Source organism: Doryrhamphus excisus, chromosome 15 (genome assembly GCF_030265055.1).
Source record: "Doryrhamphus excisus isolate RoL2022-K1 chromosome 15, RoL_Dexc_1.0, whole genome shotgun sequence".
NCBI classification, from domain to species: Eukaryota; Metazoa; Chordata; class Actinopteri; order Syngnathiformes; family Syngnathidae; genus Doryrhamphus; species Doryrhamphus excisus.
The window spans coordinates 5,852,532-5,880,078 of record NC_080480.1 but is presented as its reverse complement, the minus strand read 5'-3'; the positions used below and the strand labels follow the sequence as shown (position 1 = coordinate 5,880,078).

Below are 27,547 nucleotides of genomic sequence, written 5' to 3'. Positions count from 1 at the left end.
CAGCACTCCGTTGCTTCCCATAAGGCAATCCCAGCGTCCAATCCCTATTTGTCTTTTTCGAGGCCCTTTTTCGAGGTATTCGAGGCAAAAAGAGGTGATGATGCAACTCCCCGCTAACTGATGTCACTTCACAGCAAATTGAAGCCTTAAAGTGGACCTATTATGCTCATTTTTCAACCCTTTATATTGAGTTGTGGTCTCCTATAGAGCCGCTACACACAATAACCCGCACAGAAAACGTTTTAGAACTTCCGGAATCTGCACCTATTCCAGCTGTATTTCCTTTGATTTGTGCTTCCTGCCAAAATGGTCTGTTTTAATTTATTCCACTTACGCATGCCCACTGCGCTTTGAGTGGTGCTTCCTAACTATAAACCATATAAGGAAGTCCGTCCCTTTCTGACATCACAAAGTAATGGTTTCACCACGCCTTTTCAAACCGAGCATTTTGAGCCATCCCAAATTCACTTCTAAATGCGCAAAACTCATTATCTGAAACTTTGGCATTGTTTAATGCGAGAATACAACATTTTATCTACATTTATAGGTCAGAAAAGTGGAAAAAGTATAATAGGTCTTCTTTAAAAAGTCCACAAAGTGGGAGAAGTGCATTTGAGAAGAGCTCGGCAGGCATCACATGGACGTAAAAAAAAGCGTGGAGGAGTGTAGCGTGCAGAATGTTACACATTGTCAGGAAATTTTTAATGTATGCACAATGCGTGCACACATGCACACTCATAGTTCAGGTCCAAATGTTGTGAAGCAAACTTCCCATTTTCTTAGAATCTGACAATAACAACAGAAAACAGCCATCTTATTTTTGTTGTATTTATTTCATGATAATACCACTTTTGTGTGACTTGTACAAATTAATACAAAAGAAGCAATATTGACAAGGCACTTCACAAAATAAACTGGAAAAAAATTCATCAATATTCATCAATTCTGTTTTACAGAAATATATTCCAGTTGTGTTGCTTTTCCGTCTTCTCGGTTAGTTTCTTTTACTTGGATGCTCAATACTTAGTTTGTGTATTTTGACTGTGGACTATTAAAATACTGTTTGTACTAGACATTCACAGATGTGTTGATGGAGGGGGGTTCTGGGAGCTAACGACCAAGCCGGGAAACACGTGGGCAGGTTAACAGCGCAACGTCGTTTAACGACTGATGCGCTATCAAGTGGTTCCCGCTTTCTAAGTTGTCCTCCAGGCAACAGTTTAGTTATTATTTCACATTCTTTCTGCCCAGCATGATACTTAGATGTATTATCCCAAAAAAAAAATGTGCTCCTACAGGAATTGTAATGGAGGGATAAACTGTACTGTACACTGCGTTTCCCTTACAGGGCAAATAAATAATAAATAAAGTAGTTTTTGATCACGCGTGTGTTTCATGTAAGCTGTGGCGTTCAGTCAACTGCTTTCCCGTGTACCTGCTGGGAACCCCGATTCCCCGGTTGGGGGGGGGGGTTCCAAATATTACAAAAGGGGATTTAGTCTGGAGTGTTTGCAGACTTAGTCTGTCTGACACGGTGGGGGCAAAAACCCCTTTGATTGATCTGCCTGCGCTGGTACCCAACCATTTGTTAATCTTCAAAGATTTCAAATGTGCTGCTTCGTTTATTAGTCACAAGAGGCGGCGGCGATGGAGAAACCTGTTCGCTGTCACAAAAAATATACAGGAAAAAAAAAACATGTATAAAACTTATATACAAAATCATCATTTTGTCATGTTAGTGCCAAAAGAGGTCAGCCCTGGTGAGGGGGACACGGGGACGGGGGCGGGGGGGTTCAACATGGAAGTTTGCTACATTAGTCTGCCCACCCTCGGGATCGCCATGGAGTTTTTGAAGATAACAACAGACATTCATTCATTCATTCATTCATTCATTCATTTTCTACCGCTTTTTCCTCATGAGGGTCACGGGGGTGCTGGAGCCTATCCCAGCTGTCTTTGGGCGAGAGGCGGTGTACACCCTGGACTGGTGGCCAGCCAATCCCAACATTTGCGACTACTACTTCTTTTATTTATTTATTTTTTACAATTTCTGTCCTGTTTTTCTTTAGAAAATACAGCAGTGCCTTGGTTAACATCATTCATCTCTTCCAGAAGATCCGACTCAAACCAAAACAGACTCTAACCAAAGCAAATTTTCCCATTTAAGATCATGTAAATCCAGTTCATCGGTTACAGACATTCACTCATTCATTCATTTTCTACCGCTTATCCTCGCAAGGGTCATGGGGGTGCTGGAGCCTATCCCAGCTGTCTTCGGGCGAGAGGCGGTGTACACCCTGGACTGGTCGCCAGCCAATCACAGGGCACATATAGACAAACAACCATTCACACTCACATTCATACCTATGGACAATTTGGAGTCGCCAATTAACCTAGCATGTTTTTGGAATGTGGGAGGAAACCGGAGTACCTGGAGAAAACCCACGCATGCACGGGGAGAACATGCAAACTCCACACAGAGATGGCCGAGGGTGGAATTGAACCCTGGTCTCCTAGCTGTGAGGTCTGCGCGCTAACCACTCGACCGCCGTGCTGCCGTCACAACAGACATAGTTGATTAAAAAAAAAATATTTGTGGAATGTTTGTTTACAAATGATCTCAATACAGGCTGTCTCGCCTTAATGTTGCCAGATTGTTGCCTCATATCGGTTTGATAATTATCATGCACTCTTACAGTAACCCGTCGGCAATCTTCATGACCTCCTAAATTCCTTGGGGGCAGTACTTAGGAGCATTTCAGCAATGTAGTGCGTACCCCTGAATGGAGCGGTTGCCATTCCAGCAAAGACCGCCCATGTGAGTCCAAGTCAAAGTGGACTTTTGTGGTCCGTTGTGGACACAGAGCTTGTTTAGTCTTAAACCAGATGTCAAAAGTACGAGGGCTTGTGAAGTGACATGTTTTTACTTGATATGCAGTGATCCTGCAGTAACAAGACTTCGTACTCCAGGTTGCCGCTCTGAACAGCGGGTTCCGGGATCATGAGCTGGGGTTGTTTTTGAGGAAGTGCTCCGTTGCCCAACCCGGCTTTCACTCCATCTAATTCCACTTGAGAAGGCTCGCAGTCCAGATCCAGGTGACCTTTAGCTCTCTTCTTGCGGACGTAGCACACAACTCCCACCGCTGTTGCGATCAACACCAGCAGAATCAAGATGGCTACCGCAGGAACCAGCATGGTGGCCATTTTTTTGTTGACAATTTGAGCTCCGGTGACGCTGTCGTCCTTGTCATCGGTTGTACGCGCCTGAGTGCAGACGCTGTCGATGCCGCTCGGGGCGCCAAGCGGACTTGCGCATACGGTATAAGTGGAGTTAGGCTTCAGACCTCTGAGTCGGTACTCCGGGTATGATGCCGGGAGGCTGAGCTGATTCGGCCTGCGATCAGGACCGGAGAGGTTCCGGTAGGTGAGGCGGATTCCGCGAAGGTAAGGCCGCATTTCAATGTAACGGTGGAGATCGAGCAGGATTGACGTCGAGGTTGCCTGACGGGAGCTGATGTCTGGTGCGTTTGGGGTGACGGTTGTCATGTACAGGTCCGGTTCTTGGGGAGAGGGTGGACTGTCGTTTCGGATTTCACAATAAAACCCATAGGTTCCAGGTGGGCAGGTGCAGTCTACTTGACCATACTGGTCCAAACGACAAGTACCCCCGTTGAGGCAAGTGTTAGAAGGACAGAAGCGCTGTTCCTCATGCGAGTCCACACTGCTGCTGCTTGGGGACGCAGGGACCGGGGGCTGGGGGTAGTCGGCGTCTCTCTTTGAGTCCTCGTGAAACCGGTTGGCTGGATTAGCTGTAGTAGCACTTGCTGGGGTGCTGACATGTACAGGAATGGCGGTGTTCGTTTTAACAGTGCTCGTGGTGACGGTGGTTGTGGTAGGACATCCAAAATCCCGATGCTCTAGTCTCTCCACTACCTTACCGGCATTGATAGGAGGGAAGTGGCAACGGGTTTCTTCTGTTCTCTCCAGGGTGATGCTTTGAGCTCGGAGCCATCTTGGGAACCAGGCTAGGTTGCAGAGGCAGTTGAAGGGGTTCTCTGCCACTGTCAGCTTCCTCAGGTGGGGGAAAAGCTGCGAGAACTCCTCTGGGAGACCTTGTAGGCTTAAGCTGCTGATGTCCAACTCCTGCATCTCCCCGAGGTTCTTCAGGTCCTGAAATTTAAGAGGACCCATCGGGTTGCCAGCCAGGTTGAGGTAAATAAGCCCGTGAGTTTCTTTCAGCACTGGCGGGAAAACCGTTAGATGGTTCCTTGAGATGTCCAGTTCATGGAGGTTCTCCAGACTGTCTATGAGATCCTTGTTCAGGTTAGTTAGACCTACGCCCCCTAGTTTGAGGGACTCAAGATTTGGGGTTTTGAGGTCTGAGGCACCCAGTGTAGGTATGGTGTTGAAACGAAGATCCAGCAGCAGCAAGCGGGGCATTGAGAGAACGGGCAAAGACGTCAGCAGGTTGCCTTGCAATTTCAGCTCCAGTAGGTTCTCCAAAGCGTCAAATGCGGCGGGATGGATGGTTTTGATGTGGTTGCTATACAAATAAAGACGCTCCAGCAGCGGCATTCCTTGGAAGCATTCCTCTGAGATTTGGGTGATTTGGTTGGCGGACAAGTCCAGGTTCCTCAAAGAAACAAGGGGTTCAAACACCCGATCGGGAAGTTCTTTCAGTTTGTTTTGACTGAGATCCAGCATTTCCAAGTTGCCCAAACCGTCAAAGTCCTCGGTGGACAGTCCCTCGATTCCGTTGGAAAACAGGTAGAGGCTTTTTGTGGTTGGTGGCACTCCCTTAGGAATGGTTGTGGAACGTCTCTGGAAACACAAGATGGATTCGGGTGTGGAGCAGGAGCAGTCCTTCGGGCATTCACTGGACTGGGTGACTTGGGGAAGGACGAGTGCGAGCACGAGCGCAGTGAGGAAGACCTTCATCTTGAAGACTCCTGATCCCGTTTCAACCTGAAACAACAAGGACAAGAAAAAATATGACTTATTATTCATAGTTGGTTGAATGGAGAGGAACGGTACGCATTACCGCATGGGACAGTTTACAATTCCAAGACCACTTACATAAGTTATTAATTATGTCCAGCCAATAATTTTGTCATAAGCATTTCTGGTACCTGCTACAAATCTAAGAACCAGATTCTGGACTATGATCCGTACCTAGTATAGAATGTCATTCATTCATTCATTTTCTACCGTTTATCCTCACGAGGGTCGGAGGGGGTGCTGGAGCCTATCCCAGCTGTACCTGTACCTCATACCTATGGACAATTTGGAGTCGCCGATTAACCTAGCATGTTTCTGGAACGTGGGAGGTAACCGGAGTACCCGGAGAAAACCCATGGAATTGAACTCGGGTCTCTTAGCTGTGAGGCCAGCGTGCAAACGCCTGCTGTGCAGACCGCTAATTTTACTCATTCATTTTACTCATTCATTCATTCATTAATTTTCTGCTGCTTATCCTCACAAGGGTCGCGGAGGGTGATGGAGCCTATCCCAGCTGTCTTTGAACAAGAGGTGGGGTACACCCTAGACTGGTGGCCAGCCAATCACAGGGCACATATAGACAAACAACCATTCACACTCACATTCATACCTATGGACAATTTGGAGTCGCCAATTAACCTAGCATGTTTTTGGAATGTGGGAGGAAACCGGAGTACCCGGAGAAAACCCACGCATGCACGGGGAGAACATGCAAACTCCACACAGAGATGGTGGATCGAGAGTGGAATTGAACCCGGGTCTCCTAGCTGTGAGGTCTGTGCGCTAACCACTCGACCGCCGTGCAGCCCAGCAATGCAAGGCAATGTAGTACAGTCGCCAATTAACCTAGCATGTTTTTGGAATGTGGGGGGAAACCGGAGTACCCGGGGAGAACCTGGGTCTCCTAGCTGTGAGGTCTGCGCGCTAACCACTCTCCACCGTGCAGCCTCGGTATAGAATGTCGCCCCAAATGTATAATATTATGTTATGCTCGTCAAAGATAGTCTTTGCTCTGGTGTTTTTAGGAATCTGTTGCCAAATGGTCAGGTTCATGAGCCCTGATCTATGCAACAGATAACATTGTTAGCGTCCACGGACATCTTCATATCTCTTTCCTCGTGACTGCACAAGCAACCGCTTCAATGTCGTTGAAAAAATCATACGCCTCATGTCAACACACTGACTGACACAAGTATTCCTAATGCTGAAATACTGGCGGGAGATAACATCGACAGGGTTATGTGTTACCTAAACCCCAGACTTGCAAAACAAATAACTCTATTAGAGACTCTACAGTGGACTTGAAAGAGATGATGGAAAGGGGAGGAACGAGGGGAGATAAAGTAGATACTTGTTGCCAGATAGAGCGTGTGTGACAGTTGGTTATTGCATCAACAGCCTGGGGAATGAGTGGGAGAGAAGTTTGGGGTGGGGTGGGGGGGTGGTTGAGTAGGACAGGGCCACATTTCTGTCTTTTGACCTTTTTGAATCTTTTGACACCTTTTCATCTTATCTCTTTGACTCGCACAGCCGCTAACCTGAAAGCACATTTTTTTGCCTTGACACCACGGCCATACACAAACGGCCTATTGTCTCAAAAGCACCACAAAGATGAAGATAGTGAGGGAGAAAATGTAAAATGTATTTATTACTTCTTGTGAGTGTTAGAATGTACTTTTCAGCGCGTTGCTGGCATTTCAGGTGGCTGGTAAGGTTTTTTTGTGTGCTTGATGGGTGTTTTATGATGAAGCATTTGGTATAACGTCCTCCCTTTTAAAGTAATGGTAATGGTTTTATTTCATTTGAACATGCATCAGATTACAATTGAATGCATCCCATAATCAGTTCACAGTTCCACATGTCCAAAAGGAGTAGGAAGAAGCAAAGCTTATTAAATCCTACCCCTCCATCTGGTACTTTTACAATCAGTAACTGTTACATTTGTTCACTTCCTGCTTTCCTAATGTAATTTTAATTTATTTTAATTTTATTTTAATTTTATTTAATTTTAATGTTTTTTAACTTAATTTTAACTTCTTAATTTTTTTAAATTATTATTATTTTTTTTTTTTGTCACGTACCGAAGTACAAAGTGATATGACCATCCATTGACATAATGTGTACCATAGTAAGTGTCAATATAGTGATATATATAGCACATCATGAATTGTGTATGTACTATGTATTTAGCAAAAGTGAACATTTGTTTATAAGTTATGAAAAAAGGAGCGCTTCATTTGCTCACTTGCACTGTATGGGTAATCCTGCCTCATTGGAGCATTTTTCAAATGATTGGTTATCAGAGGTATTTTTAATGTATTTGCATTTTGTCATAAATCCCTGATATCGGCCAGACCAATAATTATTGTGCACCCCTTGTATACTGTACATAGCACACTACAAAGTATTTAATCCGTAGTTAGGTGGTGGAGGATCCCACTCCTTGTGTATGAAGCAGGCGCACCACCCTACCTGATTACTCTTACTACTACAGTAGTAAGACAGTAACCGATTGATGCTATACGTGATGCTGGACCCTCAACTTTATGACTTTATCTACTTTAGAACCTGGGGTCTTACAAGAGTGATATTTTATTAGGACAGAATGCAAGGGCATGCAAGCAAATAAAAGTCACATATATCTGGATAAAAGAAAAGAAAAGGCTCTCGGCCAATACCTTAACCCTTGTCCTATAATCATGCCAGATGGAAGATCAAGAGCTTTTCTTTGTGATATTAAATGTGTAGGCACATCATAACTATAAGGAATTCAGGAAGACTCATTGTTATTATGATACTCATTTGTGTTGCCAGCTGTTAATAATACTGAAAATGCTGTGTTTACTCATTGGGGAATATATTGCTATATAAGTTGTATTGAAAGTTGACTCAAAGGGGGCAGATGAAGAATTGGGGTGGGGGGGTGGGGGTACTGCAGTGGCGTAAAAGAGGTCTGTATCATCTCAGCTGTCGTCTCATACCCCTCATCGCTTATTCGTCCTCCTCTTATGCATCTATGAGTCAGAGTCATCCTGACATTTGCTTGAACCCCACTGCTAACACATTAGTCTTCTTTCATTCATTATCCTCACGAGGGTCGCAGGGGGTGCTGGAGCCTATCCCAGCTGTCTTCGGGCGAGAGGCGGGGTACACCCTGGACTGGTGGCCAGCCAATCACAGGGCACATATAGACAAACAACCATTCACACTCACATTCATACCTATGGACAATTTGGAGTCGTTAATTAACCTAGCATATTTTTGGAATGTGGGAGGAAACCGGAGAACCCAGAGAAAACAGGGAGAATATGCAAACTGATGAGATGGCAGAGGGTGGGATTGAAGTCGGGGTCTCCTAGCTGTTAAGTCTGCGCGCTAACCACTCGACCGCCGTGCAGCCCACGTTAGTCTTCTCGTCTGGGTAATTACAAAATATTGCTACGTCTAATACGTTGACCTTGATGAATGCTCCATAGTGGGCTCACCTACTAACCTGTATTTGTGGTTGAAAAGTTGAACCCCCATTCGCCCCCCCGCCCCCGCCCCTTTAAGAATGCAGTCATTTATGGAGAATCCTTGACAACAAAAGCCTGCTTGTGCAGATCCGTTGCCTGAGGCGTACAGTATTCATTATGCTGCGTTCTCGCGTGTTCAGATTCGTAAAGGATAACAGTCGGTTTAAGGGGCGCTTAAACTCACACAGCTCAGTACACTCTCATACAAAACACCCGTTGTAACTTTTAGGCCGTTTAGGACAATCGCCACAAAATTTGGTACACGCCCTGAAAGGACTGACGAGCTCATGTGTGTCAAATTTGCTCGACAACTTGACAGGGGTCCTTAAACCCCCAAAAACGATAACTTGATGACACTGATACAGTACAACGAATGTCATTTACAGTCGTGAAGGCCGAAGGGTACACATCATTTTGCCCAAATTTCTATTAATGGAGTGGAGTGGAGCGTTGAGGACAATCGCCACAAAATTTGGTACACACCCTGAAAGGACTGACAAGCTAATGTGTGTCAAATTTGCTTGACAACTTGACAGGGGTCCTTAAACCCCCAAAAATGACAACTTGATGACACTGATACAGTACAACGAATGTTATTTATAGTCGTGAGGGTCGAGGGGTACACATCATTTTGCCCAAATTTCCATTAATGGAATGGAGTGGAGCGTTTAGGACAATCGCCACAAAATTTGGTACACACCCTGAATGGACTGACAAGCTCATGTGTGTCAAATTTGCTTGACAACTTGACAGGGGTCCTTAAACCCCCAAAAACGATAACTTGATGACACTGATACAGTACAACAAATGTCATTAACAGTCGTGAAAGCCGAGGGGTACACACCATTTTGCCCAAATTTTGCCCAAATTTTTTGGAGTGGCGTTTTGGTTAGCATATATCCCAGTTAGCATATTTTTTTTGTCTTAGTTGGCGTACATTTCTTGAAAAAGTAAATGGCTATGACTTTTGTCATAAGAAACAGCAATAATGATAAGGAGGAGGAGGAGTAAAAGAAAGTTGCTGAGTGGAGGTGAAAGCAAGTTTCTGTCGGGCTTAAAGAGAAGCCCAGGGGGCCATGGAGAGGGGTTGGAGTGGACTTCAATTAAGTCCCTGCAGGCCAAGCGTCAAGAGCCCTTATCTTGAGAGGCGGGCCAATGAGGAGGACAGCAGGGATTATAAAATCCCAATGTGTGTGTGTGTGTGTGTGTCAGAGTCTTCTTGCAAAATTCAGCCTGCCGAAGGGCAGGAGGCCAAATCGCAGTCAGGGCATCAGCGTGCTCACCACGGAGGGCATTAAAGAGGCTCTCCTTCTCTTCTGGGATTTGAACTTCCCAAGAGAAATAATGCCTTTGGCATGTGCATCGGAGCGTGAGTCACAGCGCTCCTGGAGTTGAGTTGGAGTGACGGCAGCGTGTTCAAGCCTCGGCTTTGTCATCGTGTTGTTTTGGAAGCCGGGCAAGATCGTACTACGTCTCTCTTTGGTGCTGATTCATAACCTGTACATCACCAAGTTGACACTTTGGCAACGCTGAGAAGATGACTAAAGGGATATGAATGCCCACAACATGCAGTAGCATCAAGTTGAAATTATACGTTTTTAAGTGGTAATATTGTGAAAAATTAACTAAACAAAAATTAGCTTACGAATTTAAAGAGAATAAAGTCCAAATATTATGGGAATAATGCTAATGTTAAGGTAATGGTTTTATTTCATTTGAACACAATTATTTGAACAGTTCACCACCTTCTAAATAAACTTTTAAACATCATTAGAGCCCTCACGACATGAAATAACACCCCTATAGTGAACTGTACACTGTACACCCATAATCAGTTCACAGTTCCACATGTCCAAAAAGGAGTAGGAAGAAGCAAAGCTTATTAAATCCTACCCCTCCATCTGGTACTTTTACAATAAGTAACTGTTACATTTGTTCACTTCCTGCTTTCCATAATACAGTTAAAGTTTTTTTTTTGTTTTTTTTAAATAATGTACCTCATACCGAAGTACGAGGTGATATGACCATACAATGACCTAATGGGTACCATAGTAAGTGTCAATATAGTGATATATATAGCATATCATGACTGGTTCAAGACTCTTCATCCTTGTATTTAGCAAACATCAACTGCTTGTATTGTTTCTTGAATTGGCTCATCGTTGTGCATTGTTTGAGTTCCTTACTCAATCCATTCCATAGTTTGATTCCACATACTGAAATGCTATGGCTTTTTAACGTAGTCCTAGCATATAAGTGTTTCAAATGTACTTCTTCCCTGAGATCATATTTCTCCTCTCTTGTAGAGAAGTATTGGATGACATTTTTAGCTAATTGGTTATTTTTAGCCTTATGCATTATTTTAGCTGTTTGAAGATGAACTATATCAGCAAGTTGAAGTATTTGTGATTTTAGAAATAAGGAGTTAGTATGTTCTCTGTAGGCGGCATTATGAATTATCCTTACTGACCTTTTTTGAGTGAAGATTGCTTTTATAGTTATTAGCCCATATTTCATTTATTCATTTTCTACCGCTTTTTCCTCACGAGGGTTGTGGGGGTGCTGGAGCCTATCCCAGCCTACCCTTTCTTCGGGCGAAAAGCGGGGTACACCCTGGACTGGTCGCCAGCCAATCACAGGGCACATATAGACAAACAACCATTCACACTCACATTCATACCTATGGACAATTTGGAGTCGCCAATTAACCTAGCATGTTTTTGGAATGTGGGAGGAAAACGGAGTACCCGGAGAAAACCCATTACATGCACAGGGAGAACATGCAAACTCCACACAAAGATGGCCGAGGGTGGAATTGAACCCTGGTCTCCTAGCTGTGAGGTCTGCGCGCTAACCACTAGACCGCCGTGCCACCCATGGTAGAACCAGAGAGCAATAAAGTATATAATAAAGTCATTATGGGAATAGTTTTCTCCTTTTTTACACCATTCCACCCTTTCCCATCCCTCTCCATCGCCGCAGCTGGAACCCGTTACCCATAATCCAGCGGGGGTTATCTGTCAACGTGACACAGGGGGCCCAGCGAGATTTGGAAGGCAGGAAGGAGATTTGCGCGGGATAAACGCGGATGAAAAGATCATGAAAGGTGCTGCCCGTGTACCTCCAGCACACACGGAGCTAGTGTGTGAATATGCCAGCTATGTTAATGAAAGGCTGGCGGCATGCGTGTTCTGCTCTCAGGTATGAGCCCGGTGCATTGCTGGGATGCCGTCTGTCACCCGTTCGTTGTACCTGTGTGACCTCACGGCGGCAAAACAATGCAACACCTGGAGTAGCTTTAGAAAAGAGGCAAAGGAGTTGTAGTGGTCAGGATGGAAGGAATGAAAGACGATTGTTTTGTGTGGTGGCTTTGTTCAATTCCAATATGTAGGCTCCCGACAATATTAATGCAACCACAAGCGATTGTTGGCAATTAATTACACACATTCATCAACACACTCGTTGTAATTATCAAGAAAATAATGTTGACCTGTTATTAAATGTCCTTTTGTTGTTGAATACAGCCCATTAGTCTAAACAATATACAGATTGAAGTCAATCTCTAAATTGGTCATGCATGCAGTAACATACACGAGAAAATAGCAGGAAGTACTATACGGAACAGGAAGTAAAAGAGAAACAACACGGAACTGTTTGCGAGTCTATATTATCTCTTATTTGTGTCTTATCAGTCTTATTTCTGTTATTATGTCTACTATATTGGGTAATAGGAGTGTACAGTTCACTATAGGGGTGTTATTTCATGTCTTGAGGGCTCTAATGATGTTTAAAAGTTTATTTAGAAGCTCGTGAACTGTTTTTTTCTGTCCTATTTTCTCTTAGAGCTCTAATAATGTTTAAAAGTGTATTTAGACGGTTGTAAACTGGTTTCTTCTGTCTTATATGTCTTATTTTCTCTTATTATGTCTACTATATTGAGTAATAGGAGTGTACAGTTCACTATAGGGGTGTTATTTCATGTCTTGAGGGCTCTAATGATATTAAAAAGCGTATTTAGAAGGTAGTAACCTGGTTTCTTCTGTCTTAAATGTCTTATTTATGTCTTACGTCTACTATATTGGGTAATAGGAGTGTACAGTTGACTATAGGGGTGTTATTTCATGTCTCGCGTGCTCTAATAATATTAAAAAAGCGTATTTAGAAGGTTGTAACCTGGTTTCTTCTGTCTTATATATGTATTATTTATGTATTTTATGTCTACTGTGTTGGGTAATAGGAGTGTAAATGTGACTGTAGGGATGTTATTTCATATCTAGAGTGCTCTAATAGTGTTCAAATGCATATTTAGAAAATTGTAAGCAGGTTTTGTCTGCTCTAACTATAAAAATATGGATGTCCCTGAATGCACCTGCCATTCTTATTGTGATTATTCTCTGAATCGCACAACACAACAATGAGTGGCAAGGAGGATGTCTTGCGTGACGGTGCGGACACATGACATTCCAGACACATGCCATAATTATCCAAACATTGCTGTTGGCTGACTTGTTATTAGTGTGACATATGTCATCTTTCAACTGCATACTTTATGATGGGGAATGTCTTGAGTAGAGTGAATCAGGTGGAAGAAAGGAATATTTTGCAGCTTTGGTCCTCCGCCACTACAACCTGCAGTTGTGGGATCAAACCATTGCTTCGTGTTCTGTGACCCCAGACGACACAGATAACAAGCCTGCTTTGACATCACACACACACACACAATATCAGGTTTCAAATACTCCCACCTGAAGATTGGTTCTCGGCCCTGCAGCACACGCGTCCCTTAAAGCTTCACTGCGTCCGTCAAGCACTAAGATTTGCTAGACTTGATAGACGTTCCATAAAGAATCAACACAAAGGCAGCCCCTCCTAGTTCACTGCCCTCACGTTTTGTCCGGTCAGGCGGCGTCCGAGTGGGGCCGTCTTTCATCGGCATACCCCTCCACCCCGGACCAACTGAGGCCACGGCGAAGGTGTATCTGTCTGGGATCTCCAACATGACGTTCTCGTATTACACGCACATGAAAGTCCAGCCTGGACAGCACTGGCTTTCATCTTTCTTATTCCTGTCCTGAAAGTTAAGCATAAGTGTGTGTGTGTGTGTGTGGTGGGGGGGGGTGCTGCTTTGTGTGGTAAAACGTTGCAAGTTGTGTGTTTAGAGCGAATATGGTAGTTCACTATAGGGGTGTTATTTCATGTCTTGAGGGCTCTAATGATGTTCAAAAGTGTATTTAGAAGGTCGTGAACTGTTTTTTTCTGTCTCATTTTTTCTTATTATGTCTACTATATTGGGTAATAGGAGTGTACAATTGACTATAGGGGTGTTATTTCATGTCTCTAGGACTCTAATAATATTAAAAAGCGTATTAAGAAGGCTGTAACCTGGTTTCTTCGGTCATGCATGCAGTAACATACATGAGAAAATAGCAGGAAGTACTATACGGAACAGGAAGTAAAAGAGAAACAACATGGAACTCTTTGCAAGTTTATATTATCTCTTATTTGTGTCTTATCTGTCTTATTTTCTCTTATTATGTCTACTATATTAGGTAATAGGAGTGTACAGTGGACTATAGGGGTGTTATTTCATGTCTTGAGGGCTCTAATGATGTTCAAAAGTGTATTTAGAAGGTCGTGAACTGTTTTTTTCTGTCTAATTTTCTCTTATTATGTCTACTATATTGGGTAATAGGAGTGTACAGTTGACTATGGGGGTGTTATTTCATGTCTTAAGGGCTCTAATAATGTTTAAAAGTGTATTTGGAAGGTTGTAAACTGGTTTCTTCTACCTTATGTCTTATTTTCTCTCATTATGTCTATTATCCTCCGTGACCTGAAAGTTAAGCGTAAGTGTGTGTGGGGGGGGGGGGTGCTTTGTGTGGTAAAACGTTGCAAGTTGCGTCTTTAGATCGAATATGGTCGTACCTTCGACCTTGTTATCTAGCTGTTGCTGTGTGATAGTTGTGGCGTTGTCACGCTAGTGTCTGATGCACGACCCAAAAGACAGACCAAGTCTATTTTTGATGCGTTTCAAAGTGTAAATTCAGACATACTACGATGCAGAAACACCGGAAAACAGCTTTTTGTGTTTATAAAATGAGCAAAAACGCTACACGGATGTGACGTACGCGACACGTGTCTGCTGTGAATTCAGGGTTCGTCACTTTGTTGGTTGAGCTGAGTGTGAGACCCCTCGCTCTACGGTGCTTGTCAGGCTAAGAAGATGACCCCCGTGACTCCACCTCGTGTGTGATGGACGTCGATCCTAACTGCTTCCATAACAGCACACAAGTAGATCAGAGGCTCTGTTTACACGTGACCTGAAAATGGATTCAAATGATTTGGACGTGCACGTGAGTGGGGATAGCATCTATCAGGTGGTTATGCTTGCCTTCTTGTGGCTGGAGTTGCAGCATTTTTTTTTTCTTTGTCCGTGTGCTTCAAGCTGCGGTGATATACTGATAAGTAATAGACTGCCAAACGCTATCAGCTTAACTAGTACAGTCAACATGCCAAGATAATCATCAAATCTATCAAGATGATGAAAACACTGAATTTCCGCATAGTCAGGCCACTTATTTAGAAACGGAATATTTCCATAGAACCTGTTTTTTAACCTAAATACAACGATTAACACCATTAACCTGTTCATTTAGGCAAAAAGAATATGTAAGATTGACTTCAATATGCATATTTTTTTACTATTAATAGGCCTTTTGCAACCACAAAACAGCAGAATTTAGTCATTAATATGTTTGGAGCAAAGGTGCAAAATGACCAATAAAACACTGCATTGACCTCGGCTTCTCAAACTACAACTAATGAACAAAATGAGCATTGCAAACCTCTCTACAACATTCTAAACATGCTTTTTAACATTGTTGGAGCCCTCTGATATTTAATAACACCCCTATAATCACATATCAAGCAATGCACTACACAGACACGTGAAAGACTACACTTGTTGTTGCCTTTTTCCTTCTCTGTTGAAATACGAGCTCATCTTCAAACTTGAGAGGGCGTGCCCGGCATCAGGTATGGCACCATGACTGACAGTACGGGCAGACTGACTGACAGCCCGCCGGCCCCGACTCGACAAACAATGTCACATGCGCTCACCAAGGAAACACACACACACACGTCCTCGGGCTCTTTGAACACACATTCCTTCATCATTAGCCACCTCTGCTGGCATTCTTCGACAAGAAGAGTAAAAACTAAGATTCCTACTAAATGGAAGCATTGAAAACCTGTTTACAACCTTTTAAACACACTTTTAGAGCCCTCTAGACATGAAATAACACCCCTACAGTCACCTTTACACTCCTACTACCCAATATAGCAGACATAATAAGAGACAAAAAGACACATAAGACGTAGAAAACCTGTTAATGACCTTCTAAATACACTTTTTAACATTATTAGAGCCCTCTAGACATGAAATAACACCCCTACAGTCACCTTTAGACTACTACTACCCAATATAGCAGACATTATAAGAGAAAAGAAAGACATATAAGACATAGAAAACCTGTTAATGACCTTTTAAATACACTTTTTAAAAAAACATTATTAGAGCCCTCTAGACATGAAATAACACCCCTACAGTCACCTTTACACTCCTATTACCCAATATATGAGAAAATTAGACATAATATAGACTCAGACATATCAGCATTGGGAGACTTCCTTTTTGTTGTTTTCTACTTCCTGTGCTGTGCAGTCCTTCCTGTGTTTCTTTAATGAAACATTATTAACTGTGTAAAATACTACATATTTTCACAATGTCTTGTTCAATGCAAGTTGTGAATGCCATATATTTATATTCTGGAGAAAAATATGTCAAATTAGCTTAAATATGCATATATGTTTATTGATTGATCTATTTTTGAAGAAGCGTGAAATATTGAGGGATGAGTGTATATGCATACTCCATGTATGCTAACGTGTGCTCCAAGCCATAAGTTGTATCTTAATTTTTGTCCAGAAGCTAACCTGTTTTTCAGGCTTCCTCCACACGTCCATCCGAGTGTTTTTCCGTTTGTGATTTTTCAAGTCATTCCGCCCCGCCTGGCTTTTTTTTTTTTTTTTTCTTCCCCCAAGCCCTTGACATGTGCCACACACAAGATAAACGTGAACTGGAGATAAGCGTTGTTGATTAAGAGCGTCACAAAAGAATTTATTGTGAAACTCTTCCCTGGTGCTGCGCCAGCAAGGAGGCGGCAGGTCGGCAGTTCCTCCGCCTCCCCAACGCAAACGTGGCGGGAAATTCTCAAAAATGTCTAGATGGCGTGAAGGTTTTCTCGGATATGTGACAGAATCGTGTAAGTCAACAACGCCGTCGCACTCCTGTGCCAGACGACTTAGAAAAGGGGCGAATGCTGCTCTCCCGCATGTAAAGACATCAGTCAGCAACAACCTGTCAAAACCCTTCACGTCACGGTTTCCCTGCAGCAATCTCAAGAATCCTCATGTGTTTAACGAAAACTGGACGAGAGGATCCGAGCAAGGGAAGCTCACCAATAAGTGAAGATCAGTGCAGGTGACATCACAAAATATCCCTGACATTTGAAAAGGAACTGAATGTGATGTGGATGTAAAGGCACGGCACATCCATCCCATTCTCTAAATATCACACAACATCACAGAAGCCCTCTGGACATGAACTAACACCCCTATAGTCACCTTTACACTATAGTAGACATAATAAGAGAAAATAACACATATTTATTAATCAAAGCATAGAAAACCTGTTTACAAGGTTCTTTGTATGTTTTTATACATTAGTAGAGCCCTCTAGACATGAAATAACACCCCTATAGTCATCTTTACACTCAATATAGTAGACATAATAAGAGAAAATAAGACATATTTAAACATCAACGCATAGAAAACCTGTTTACAAGGTTCTTAGTGTGTTTTTATACATTATTAGAGCCCTCTAAACATGAAATAACACCCCTATAGTCATTACACTCAATATAGTCAACATATTTATACATCAAAGCGTAGAAAACCTGTTTAAAAGGTTGTTAATGTGCTTTTATACATTATTAGAGCCCTCAAGACATTAAATAACACCCCTATAGTCACGTATTACACAATATAGATGTCATAAGACAAAATGAGACATATTTATGAATAAAAGCAGAGAAAACCTGTTTAAAATGCTCTAACTGTCTTTTTAAACATTATTAGAGCCCTCTAGACGTGAAATAGCACCCCTATAGGTACCTTTGTACCCCTGAAGATGGTCTGGAATTCAACCGTAACCTTTATCATCTTGATCACATGCTGGTTTGACTGTTTTGAGACATATTTATAAAGCAAAGCATAGAAAACCTGTTTATGACATTCTAAATATGTGTTTTTAATATGATTAGATGCTGCTGGTGTTTGGCATGAATCAGCAGGCTCAATCACAGGGCGGACCGTAGTAATAGTAGTAGTATTAGTAGTAGTAGTAGTATTGGTAGTAGTAGTGCTCAGGTAGCAATAGGCTGAGTGCGAGGCTGAGGCAGGATGAATGATTCTTTGTTGTGCTTCCACTTAATCCACACATCCGTTCAAACACGTCATGATGTGTGTGCTCATGGCTGACCTGGAAAAATCTTGTTTGTTCTTTCAATAGCCGAGCATAGCGTTGTAGGTAGCTTCTGTGTGGCTGGGTGGGGACTTCCTACCCACTTGGGAAATATATCAACTTTCTAATCAAGTCAAGTTTGTTAACTTTATATTGAAATATTTTGACTTAATTCCCATAAGATTACCCCCTCACATACAACATTTTCGGGCGACACGGTGGTTGAGTGGTTAGCGCACAGACCTCACAGCTAGGAGGACCAGGGTTCGATTCCACCCTCGGCCATCTCTGTGTGGGTTTTCTCCGGGTACTCCGGTTTCCTCCCACATTCCAAAAACATGCTAGGTTAATTGGCGACACCAAATTGTCCATAGGTATGAATGTGAGTGTGAATGGTTGTTTGTCTATATGTGCCCTGTGATTGGCTGGCCACCAGTCCAGGGTGTACCCCGCCTCTCGCCCGAAGACAGTTAGGATAGGCTCCAGCACCCCCGCGACCCTCGTGAGAAAAAAGCGGTCGAAAATGAATGAATGAATGAATACATAATTTTCAAAAAATGACAACTTTATTTGTAGTTTTGTTTGATTGTTTTTGTTTATTGTTGATTTATTGTGCACTACTTTGCTGCAACCAGCAGAGGCGCTGTTGTGTCCAGGAAACATCCATTCAGAACATCCACATAGAGGTTATCATGGATTGTTTGTATTTTACCACACATAAATGGTGTGTGTGTGTGTGTGTGTGTGTGTGTGGTCTCACACAAACATAAATGTGTCAAGAGTGTCGACACATCTCCAGCTTGACATTTTCTGGGTTTTCACGAGAAACAGCTGACGGGCGCCCACCGACACTGACACATTGTGTGCACGGCAAATATTTTACCGGAAGCGAACTGACACAGCATCCACAGATTCCTCCAACCTGAGGAATGCATGTGTGTGTGTGTGTGTGTGTGTGTGTTTTTGCCAAAAGTCAACAGCTCCTCCCACTCCTCTGTTTTACACCCCCCACTTTTGAGCAGAAGCAGGCTTTTTTTTTTTTTTTTTTACTGAACACCGGGGGAAGTCGTGAAACAATTAGTGAGAGTAGCGGTGTGCGTCCAGACGCCGGAGGCTCCTGGCTGCGCGGTGTGTAAGTGTGTGTGTGTCTTTACAAGCCCACACAGACCCGGTCACAGCCCACTGACAATTAGCATAGCAGGACGGACAACAGCTACTCCTACGGTACTTGCTCGATATTTATGATTTTTTGGAGTTACGGGGCAAACCACAAGCTCGCTTCCTGGATTGGCTCTCATTAACGTTCCCACATGGAATCATTATACAGTAAATACATCCCAGAGGTCCCACAGTAGTCTTCTTTTTAGTTGGCTGTACTGGGAACATGGCGTTTTTGGGTGCGTCTGTAGCTTTAATGCTAACAAACTATGTGTGTAGCTTCCATAAAGCGCTATTGTGTACTATTGTCACCTGGTAAGAGCGGCACGGTGGTCGAGTGGTTAGCGCGCAGCTAGGAAACCAGGGTGCAATTCCACCCTCGGTCATCTCTATGTGGAGTTTGCATGTTTCTCCCGTTTCCTCCCACATTCCAAAAACATGCTAGGTTAATTAGCGACTCCAAATTGTCCATAGGTATGAATGTGAGTGTGAATGGTTGTTTGTCTATATGTGCCCTGTGATTGGCTGGCCACCAGTTCAGGGTGTACCCCGCCTCTCGCTCGAAGTCAGCTGGGATAGGCTCCAGCAGCCCCTGCGACCATTGTGAGGTTAAGCGATGACTGAATGAATGTAACAAGCTGCACGGTGAATGAGTGGTTAGTGCGCAGGCCTCACAGCTAGGAGACCCGAGTTCAATTCCACCCTCAGCCATCTCCGGGTTCTCCGGTTTCCTCCCGCATTCCAAAAACATGCTAGGTTAATTAGCGACTCCAAATTGTCCATAGGTATGAATGTGAGTGTGAATGGTTGTTTGTCTATATGTGCCCTCTGATTGGCTGGCGACCAGTCCAGGGTGTACCCCGCCTGAATGAATGAATGACTGAATGAATGAATGTCACCTGTTAGGGCCGTATGGTGGAAAAGTGGAAAAGAATCTGATGTGACTCGTAACTCACCCAATAAAAACGTGTCCGTCCTCTGGTGTCAACTTTGCTCAATTTCTGGGCGCCCGTCCCCTGTGAAATACAACACAACCAATCAACACAAGGACCCGCCTCCTTTTTTACTGGCCCCTTGCCAGGTATTGTTAGCCGCCCCAAAGGTGAAAGAGGAAGGTTGTGAAGCTGTGTGTGTGTGTGTAGAGTGTAAGAATGCAGGTGGACCACTCTGCACGCTGCCAACTTGATACCTGTGTTATTACTCCATCATCACCCCCCTCCCCCCATTCCCCCAACCCCCACACCCGTGTCCGCCTGGCTGGCTTTGTAGTCTGTCGTCGGTTGTTGATGCTGAGACTCGGGTTGGCTCACCTGATGCAGGTGTAGCATCAGAAAATGAAGCGATGGTGTTTTAGCCATGCTATAGAAGCACAAAGGCACACACGATGCACACACGATACACACACGATACACACACGATACACACACGATACACACACGATACACACACTCAACCCCACGGCATCATTCGCCAGCGACCCGCACGTACTCGTAACTACATGTTTACGACCAATATGTTTATTACTGGCTGCACGGCGACCGAGTGGTTTGCACACAGGCCTCACAGCTAGGAGACCCGAGTTCAATTCCATCTCGGTGTGGAGTTTGCATGTTCTCCCTGTGCGTGCGTGGGTTTTCCTTTCTCCGGGTACTCCGGTTTCCTCCCACATTCCAAAAACATGCTAGGTTAATTGGCGACTCCAAATTGTCCATAGGTATGAATGTGAGTGTGAATGGTTGTTTGTCTATATGTGCCCTGTGATTGGCTGGTCACCAGTCCAGGGTGTACCCCACCTCTCACCCCGGAGATAGCTGGGATAGGCTCCAGCAGCCCCCTGCGACCATTGTGAGGATAAGCGATAGAAAATGAATGAATGAATGAATGTAACTTAAACCAAGCTGCGCGGTAGGCGAGTGGTTAGTGTGCAGGCCTCACAGCTAGGAGACCCGAGTTCAATTCCACCCTCAGCCATCTCCGGGTTCTCCGGTTTCCTCCCACATTCCAAAAACATGCTAGGTTAATTAGCGACTCCAAATTGTCCATAGGTATGAATGTGAGTGTGAATGGTTGTTTGTCTATATGTGCCCTGTGATTGGCTGGCCACCAGTCCAGGGTGTACCCCGCTTCTCGCTCGAAGTCAGCTGGTATAGGCTCCAGCACCCCCTGCAACCCTTGTAATGAATGAATGTATAATACATATATCAGGGCTGTCCAAAGTGCGGCCTGGGGGCAGTTTATTTTGTTATTTATTTTAGGCACACTGTAAAAATTTAATGACAAAAAAATAACTATAATTGATTGGCCGCTGGTGTTATGTTGGTTTCCTTGTTTGTTTGATTTGTCATCAGTCATTGATAGCAAGCGCTGCAATGTTTGAACTGGCTCACGAAGGCTGATCTCTTGCTACTAGTTTCGGTTGTGTGTGTGTACGTGTGTGTGTGTGTTTTTGCCTAGTAAGGTCCTGGTTCTCCCCCAAGGGTAATTACAGCCTTTGTTGGGGAGCTGTCTCTTTTTTTATGCTGAAACGCTGCAATTTGCGGCGGCGCTCTGGGATGAGCATCCTCCCTCTCGTCCTCTCCGTGTGCCTCCTCGAATGCCCCGTTTGTTTTGTTAGTGTTGGGGGGGGGGGTACATTTTTGAGGGGGAGGGGGGTATTTTTTCTTTTTTTAAGATTTCTCCCAAACTGCAAAACCAAAGCGGTTTCCGTCATTCTGGTGACACTTCCCAGTGTGGCTTGGGGGGGGGGGGGTTCCATCATATTGGGGTAGTGTCACGTCTCTTTTGCATATGTGTGTATATTTTTACAAGCTCTACTTGCACTGGTTGGACCTTCATTTAGCTTCTGAGGAGTACAAGCTGTGGGTTGGCCTGGTCGGCACTGAAATGTGACGCCGGCAAGCTGAGGCTACTTTGACATGCCAACAAGTACAGCGTCTTTTTCTGTGGGGGGGGGTTATGTACGGATTCTATCCAAATCTTCCTCAAACCTGCAAAAACACCCTCCAGTAGCTTCACGCTGCAGATTTTGTGGAGTCTTCTCTCAGAGTTCTGGTAAAGTTCTGTGCATCAGTAAAGTGTGGGAGAAATTAAGAAGGTGCGTTCAAGGACCGTCAATACAAACAACATTTTTTGGAATAAAGTAATAGCCCATTTTTCCAAAGTACTCGCCAGTACTCTTGTTGAGTTCACATACATTGCTCCCACTACGCCGCCCCCACCACCAATTCCCAACTTTCTGCCCCGTCGACTCCCCTCTCGGGACCCGCGGTTTGAGTGCCCCGGCTCGTGGCCTTTTTGCCTCCCCTCGCTTCTTCTCTTTCCTCCACCTGACTTTTTACCATCCATAATCCGCCCCCGCCCCCATGCTGTACGCTTCACACACCGCCGCTAATTGGCGGAAAGCGGAGCTCCAAGGGTCCGGGTCTTTGTTTTGCAAGGTGGTGACAGTTTGGCTCCTCTTATGGCAGCAACAGTAGCTTGTGTTATTATGTTACTAATCATGCAAAGGCCATATTGTAATACTTTTGTTTTGATTATTATGTAATGGTAATGGTTTTATTTCATTTGAACATGCATCAGATTACAATTGAATGCATCACATAATCAGTTCACAGTTCCACATGTCCAAAAGGAGTAGGAAGAAGCAAAGCTTATTAAATCCTACTCCTTCATCTGGTACTTTTACAATCAGTAACTGTTACATTTGTTCACTTCCTGCTTTCTTAATATAGTTAAAACAAATTATTTTATTTTTTATTTTTTTATATATTTTTTTATATGACCATACTATGACCAACATATTATGTTATTATTAATATTGTCTCTATTGTGAAATAACCTGCAGTAAACGCCTGTTGATCTGGCAAACAAGCATTGTTGACCATGTCCACACTACCTGCAACATTAGCGACCTGAAAGTCCCCTATTAATAAATATATATCCCCCCCCCCCCCCCCAGCTCCAACCCCCTGTGGCTGATATGAAGTAATTATCTACTGCCAGTGACAGAGCAGCACACACACGGTGAGGAAATAAGCAGGGGGGGGGGGTTACTGCAGTCTCCCACCCCCTCCGGGAAGGATTATGTGATTTTCTGTGCCTGTTTGTGAGGGAGGGGGGTCTGTGTAAAAGATGCTAATCTGTCTGCAGGCTTGTGGGATTGTGGTCAGAAGACTCTTCTTACACTTATTAAGCATCTCCAGGGAAGCCTTTAACCAGACTTGGCTTTTTTCCTGCCTCGGTTTCAACTTCAGAAACTACACACAAACTCAAAAACTTAGTTTGTGTCAGTAAATATATATATATTGGACACTGTGATTATAAATGCTATTCTGTATGATTTTGAATATAGAAAATATACAGTATATATGACTGAATAAATGGTGCTTGAATGCAGGGAAGTTGTAACATGATTAAAAGTCATAATTAAGTTTTAATATGAGGAGAAAAAGATTTTGTGCACATATTTTTGGCAAAATGAAGCATTTCAAACTTTTGAAAAATGCTAAAGTTTTGCCGGAGACCTCCATGGCATTGCAGGGGCTGCTTTGACCCGTGTGCCCGAATACAGTGCACCTTGCTGGGCCACAGCAGCCAGCCCCCCCCCCTCTCTTTACTCTGGTTCTCCTGGTAGTGTTGATGTGCTAGTATAATACTGAATATGAATATGAATTTCTGACACGAGTAAGATGTTATCGTTTGCTTTGGCCATGTCGCTCCCGTCCTAAACCAGCACAGTAACCCCTCACCATGTCGCACTTCCACTTTAACAGCTTCATAATTTTTTTTATATTCATTTTTTAAAATAATTTTGTGTATAAGACATCTGCAGGAAGTACCGCGTATCCTCATTAGGGTTGTGGGTATGCTGAAGACGGTCAAATATTTTCTATTATTACATCTACTATGGGGAATAGGAGTAGAAAAGTTACTATAGGGATGTTATTGTACATCTAGAGGGCTCTAATAATGTTAGAAACTCAACTTAAAAGGTAATTTTTTTGGTTTCTTTTACTGTATGTCTACATTGGATTGGAATTGGAGTGTAAATGTGACTATAGGGATGTTAGTTTATGTCTAGAAGACTTTAATAATGTTGAAAAAAAATAATTTTGAAGATTGTAAATATAAGTCGCCAATTAACCTAACCTAAGATCTGGAACTGATGAACAAAAATAACCTTTTATGTGGCTTTGCATCCATTCATGCTTTTCACTGAGGGCGTTTAATAATAATAATCATCTTTTTCATCAGATTATATATTATTTACGCGGAGTGGCCTTCCTTGGCATAACCCTCCCATTCATTGAAGCTTAGTACCAGCACTGGACATCGGCTGGGCATTAATAGCAGTAATAAATATGATAATAATGAACAGAAGCATCTTTGTAATAATCCATCTTGTTGACATTCTTCTGAAGTTTTCCACATAAAGTGGAAATGTATGCTAAATATCCCTCAGTGCTGAAATAACGCCATGTATGGCTGTGATGTTGTTTCTGAAAGCTCCAAAGTTCTACCGGGCTTCATGCGCTCTCGCAAGCCGCCCTGCCTGCACCTCAGCCCGGCTGGATCCTAGCAGCTCCACGTCGGGCGCCTGCCTTTTTATTTTGTGAAGAAATCCATTTATGGCAACCACCAGGAGTTCATAATAGTGTGAATTTGTTGGGCAATTGAGCGTTTTTGTTGTATTCGCTGCCACGCAGTGGCTTTACGCGCGGTTGGCATCGAACACGCACATGCAGGGAAACTAAATAGGATGAATCCGCCGCCTTTTAATGAAGTTGGCTTACCTCTTAACTTCAGTCGTGCGTGTGTTTATCATCCGAGTTAAAATATAAAGTCCACAAGTGTGTCCTTTCTCCGTGGGTGAGCTCTGTGCGTCCTTGGACGGTAGAGCTTCACTTGAGCGCCGCGGACATCCACTTTCGTCGAGGAATGCGCTCAAGTGGCGACTGTGTGCACACAAAAAGCACTTTATTATTGGTGCCGGAGCTTGGATGGGAGGAGCCAGAGTCACCTTGCAGCTTTTGGGTGCAGATTCCTGCGCTGCGCACACACACACACACACACACACACACACACACACACTTTGCTTCTTCTTGCACGACCTGTTTCAAGACATGGCTGCTTTATTTGTTGTGCAGCAGACATTGTTTGCATTGCATTTGGATTCCAGGCTGCTAACATCTTGCTGGCACCAATGAAATGTGTATTTTAGCTAATAAGAAGTGTGCGGCAGCATCACGCCTGGTTGGGGGTGGAGGGTTGTGGGGGTGTGTGTGTGCTGACACATCCCAATCTGGCATCAAATGATGACTTCTTGGGGGACTTCTTGCATCACCTTTCTTTGGTGGTGCATGGAAATGTACACTGTAAAAAGTAATTCAGAGTATCTGTTGACACCACTTGATTTTATACATGAATGCAATGTAAAAAAAATGTAATTAATTGATTTAGATAAACTTTGCAAGTTTGCTAACTTTATTTTTTTAAGTTATGTTCAAATAATAATGTTGGCTATTACATGAACTTAATTTAGAATGTCATTCATTCATTCATTTTCTACCGCTTTTTCCTCACAAGGGTCGCGGGGGGTGCTGGAGCCTATCCCAGCTGTCTTCGGGCGAGAGGCGGGGTACACCCTGGACTGGTGGCCAGCCAATCACAGGGCACATATAGACAAACAACCATTCACACTCACATGCATACCTATGGACAATTTGGAGTGGCCAATTAACCTAGCATGTTTTTGGAATGTGGGAGGAAACCGGAGTACCCGGAGAAAACCCACGCATGCACAGGGAGAAGATAGAATGTCATATACACTCAAATTTTATTGTTGGAAACCTTAAAACAAAATTCAAGTTGCCATGACTTAATAAAATTAAGATCTAAAGATGTTTTTTTAACATGATTAGATCCCTGTAGACATGAAATAACACCCCTATAGTCACTTTTATACTCCTATTACCCAATATAGTAGGGATAATAAGACATATTTATAAATTGAAGCATTGTTTTTTTTTGACATTCTAAATACATTTTTTGCATTAATAGAGCCCCCCAAATGTTGGCTATTACATGAACTTAATTTAGAATGTCATATACACTCAAATTTTATTGTTGGTAAGCTTAAAACAAAATTCAAGTTGCCATGACTTAATAAAATTAGCTTGGTAACATAATATACACACACACACATATATATACTATATATATATTAAGTTACTGCTACTTAAAAAGTGTGCATTGTTATTATAATTAAGTAGACAACAAATTAAACTACTTTGAATAAAATGATTAAGTCAGTTGACTTAACATATTTCATATTTGAGTTACGAACTTAAAAACTTGTCGCTATGACAACAATTATTCGGTAAGCATTACTTAAAATAAGCTTTGAGTGAAGAGGAAAAGCTAATTTGTGCAATGCAATATTGTTTGTTGGTTCAAAGCAATTTCAAATTAAGTTGTCATAACTAAGAAAGACTAATGGAAACTGTTGTGTTAATTTTTTATTCTGGTATTCTGGTACTTAAGCACATCGAAAACCTGCTCATGACCTTCTAAATGAGTTTTAAAATTATTAGAGCCCTGTAGACAGGAAATAACACCCCTATAGTCACCTCATCATACCCAACTCGCTCAGTAGATATATCCATTAATGAATTTCTTGACTCCTCCTGAGTATGACCTCTATTTTTACACACACTGTGAGGTGTGTACAAGCTACTGGTCAGCACATCATCATCTAGTAAAGTTGCAGAATTATCTACCAACACATTATTATACCATTCATATCTAGAGGGCTCTAAAAATGTTTAAAAACATATTTAGAAAGCCGTAAGCAGGTTTTTTATGTCTTAAATGTCTTATTTTCTATTATCTGTCTTCTATATTGGGTAATATAAGTGTCAATGTGACTATAGGGGTGCTATTTCATGTCTAGAGGGCTCTAATGACGTGAAAGACTGTATTTACAAGGTTGGAAACAGACTTTTGATGTCTTAAATGTCTTATTATCTCATATTATGTCTACTACATTGGGTAATATGAGTGTAAAGTTGACTGTAGGGATGTTATTTCATGTCTAGAGGGCTCTAATGATGTGAAAGACTGTATTTAGAAGGTTGTAAACAGACTTTCTATGTCTTAAATGTCTTATTATCTCATGTCTACTATATTGGGTAATATGAGTGTAAAGTTCACTGTAGGGATATTATTTCATGTTTAGAGGGCTCTAATGATGTGAAAGACTGTATTTACAAGGTTGTAAACAGACTTTCTAGTT

At 42.9% G+C, this 27,547-nt stretch overlaps 2 protein-coding genes across 3 annotated transcripts in view; one reads left to right on the top strand and one right to left on the bottom strand.

Moving 5' to 3' along the window:
- The window catches only part of coro7 (coronin 7), a 97,695-nt gene that overhangs the window by 49,101 nt on the left and 21,047 nt on the right, over positions 1 to 27,547 (top strand). The gene's annotated exons all lie outside the window — the stretch shown is intronic.
- Positions 815 to 25,215, bottom strand: vasnb (vasorin b). Its single transcript, XM_058048781.1, has 3 exons — positions 25,047 to 25,215; positions 20,211 to 20,270; positions 815 to 4,965 (listed from the first exon to the last, which is right to left on the bottom strand). Exon 3 carries the CDS (start codon positions 4,936 to 4,938, stop codon positions 2,890 to 2,892), a length of 2,049 nt encoding a protein of 682 aa, XP_057904764.1. The 5' UTR covers positions 4,939 to 4,965; positions 20,211 to 20,270; positions 25,047 to 25,215; the 3' UTR covers positions 815 to 2,889.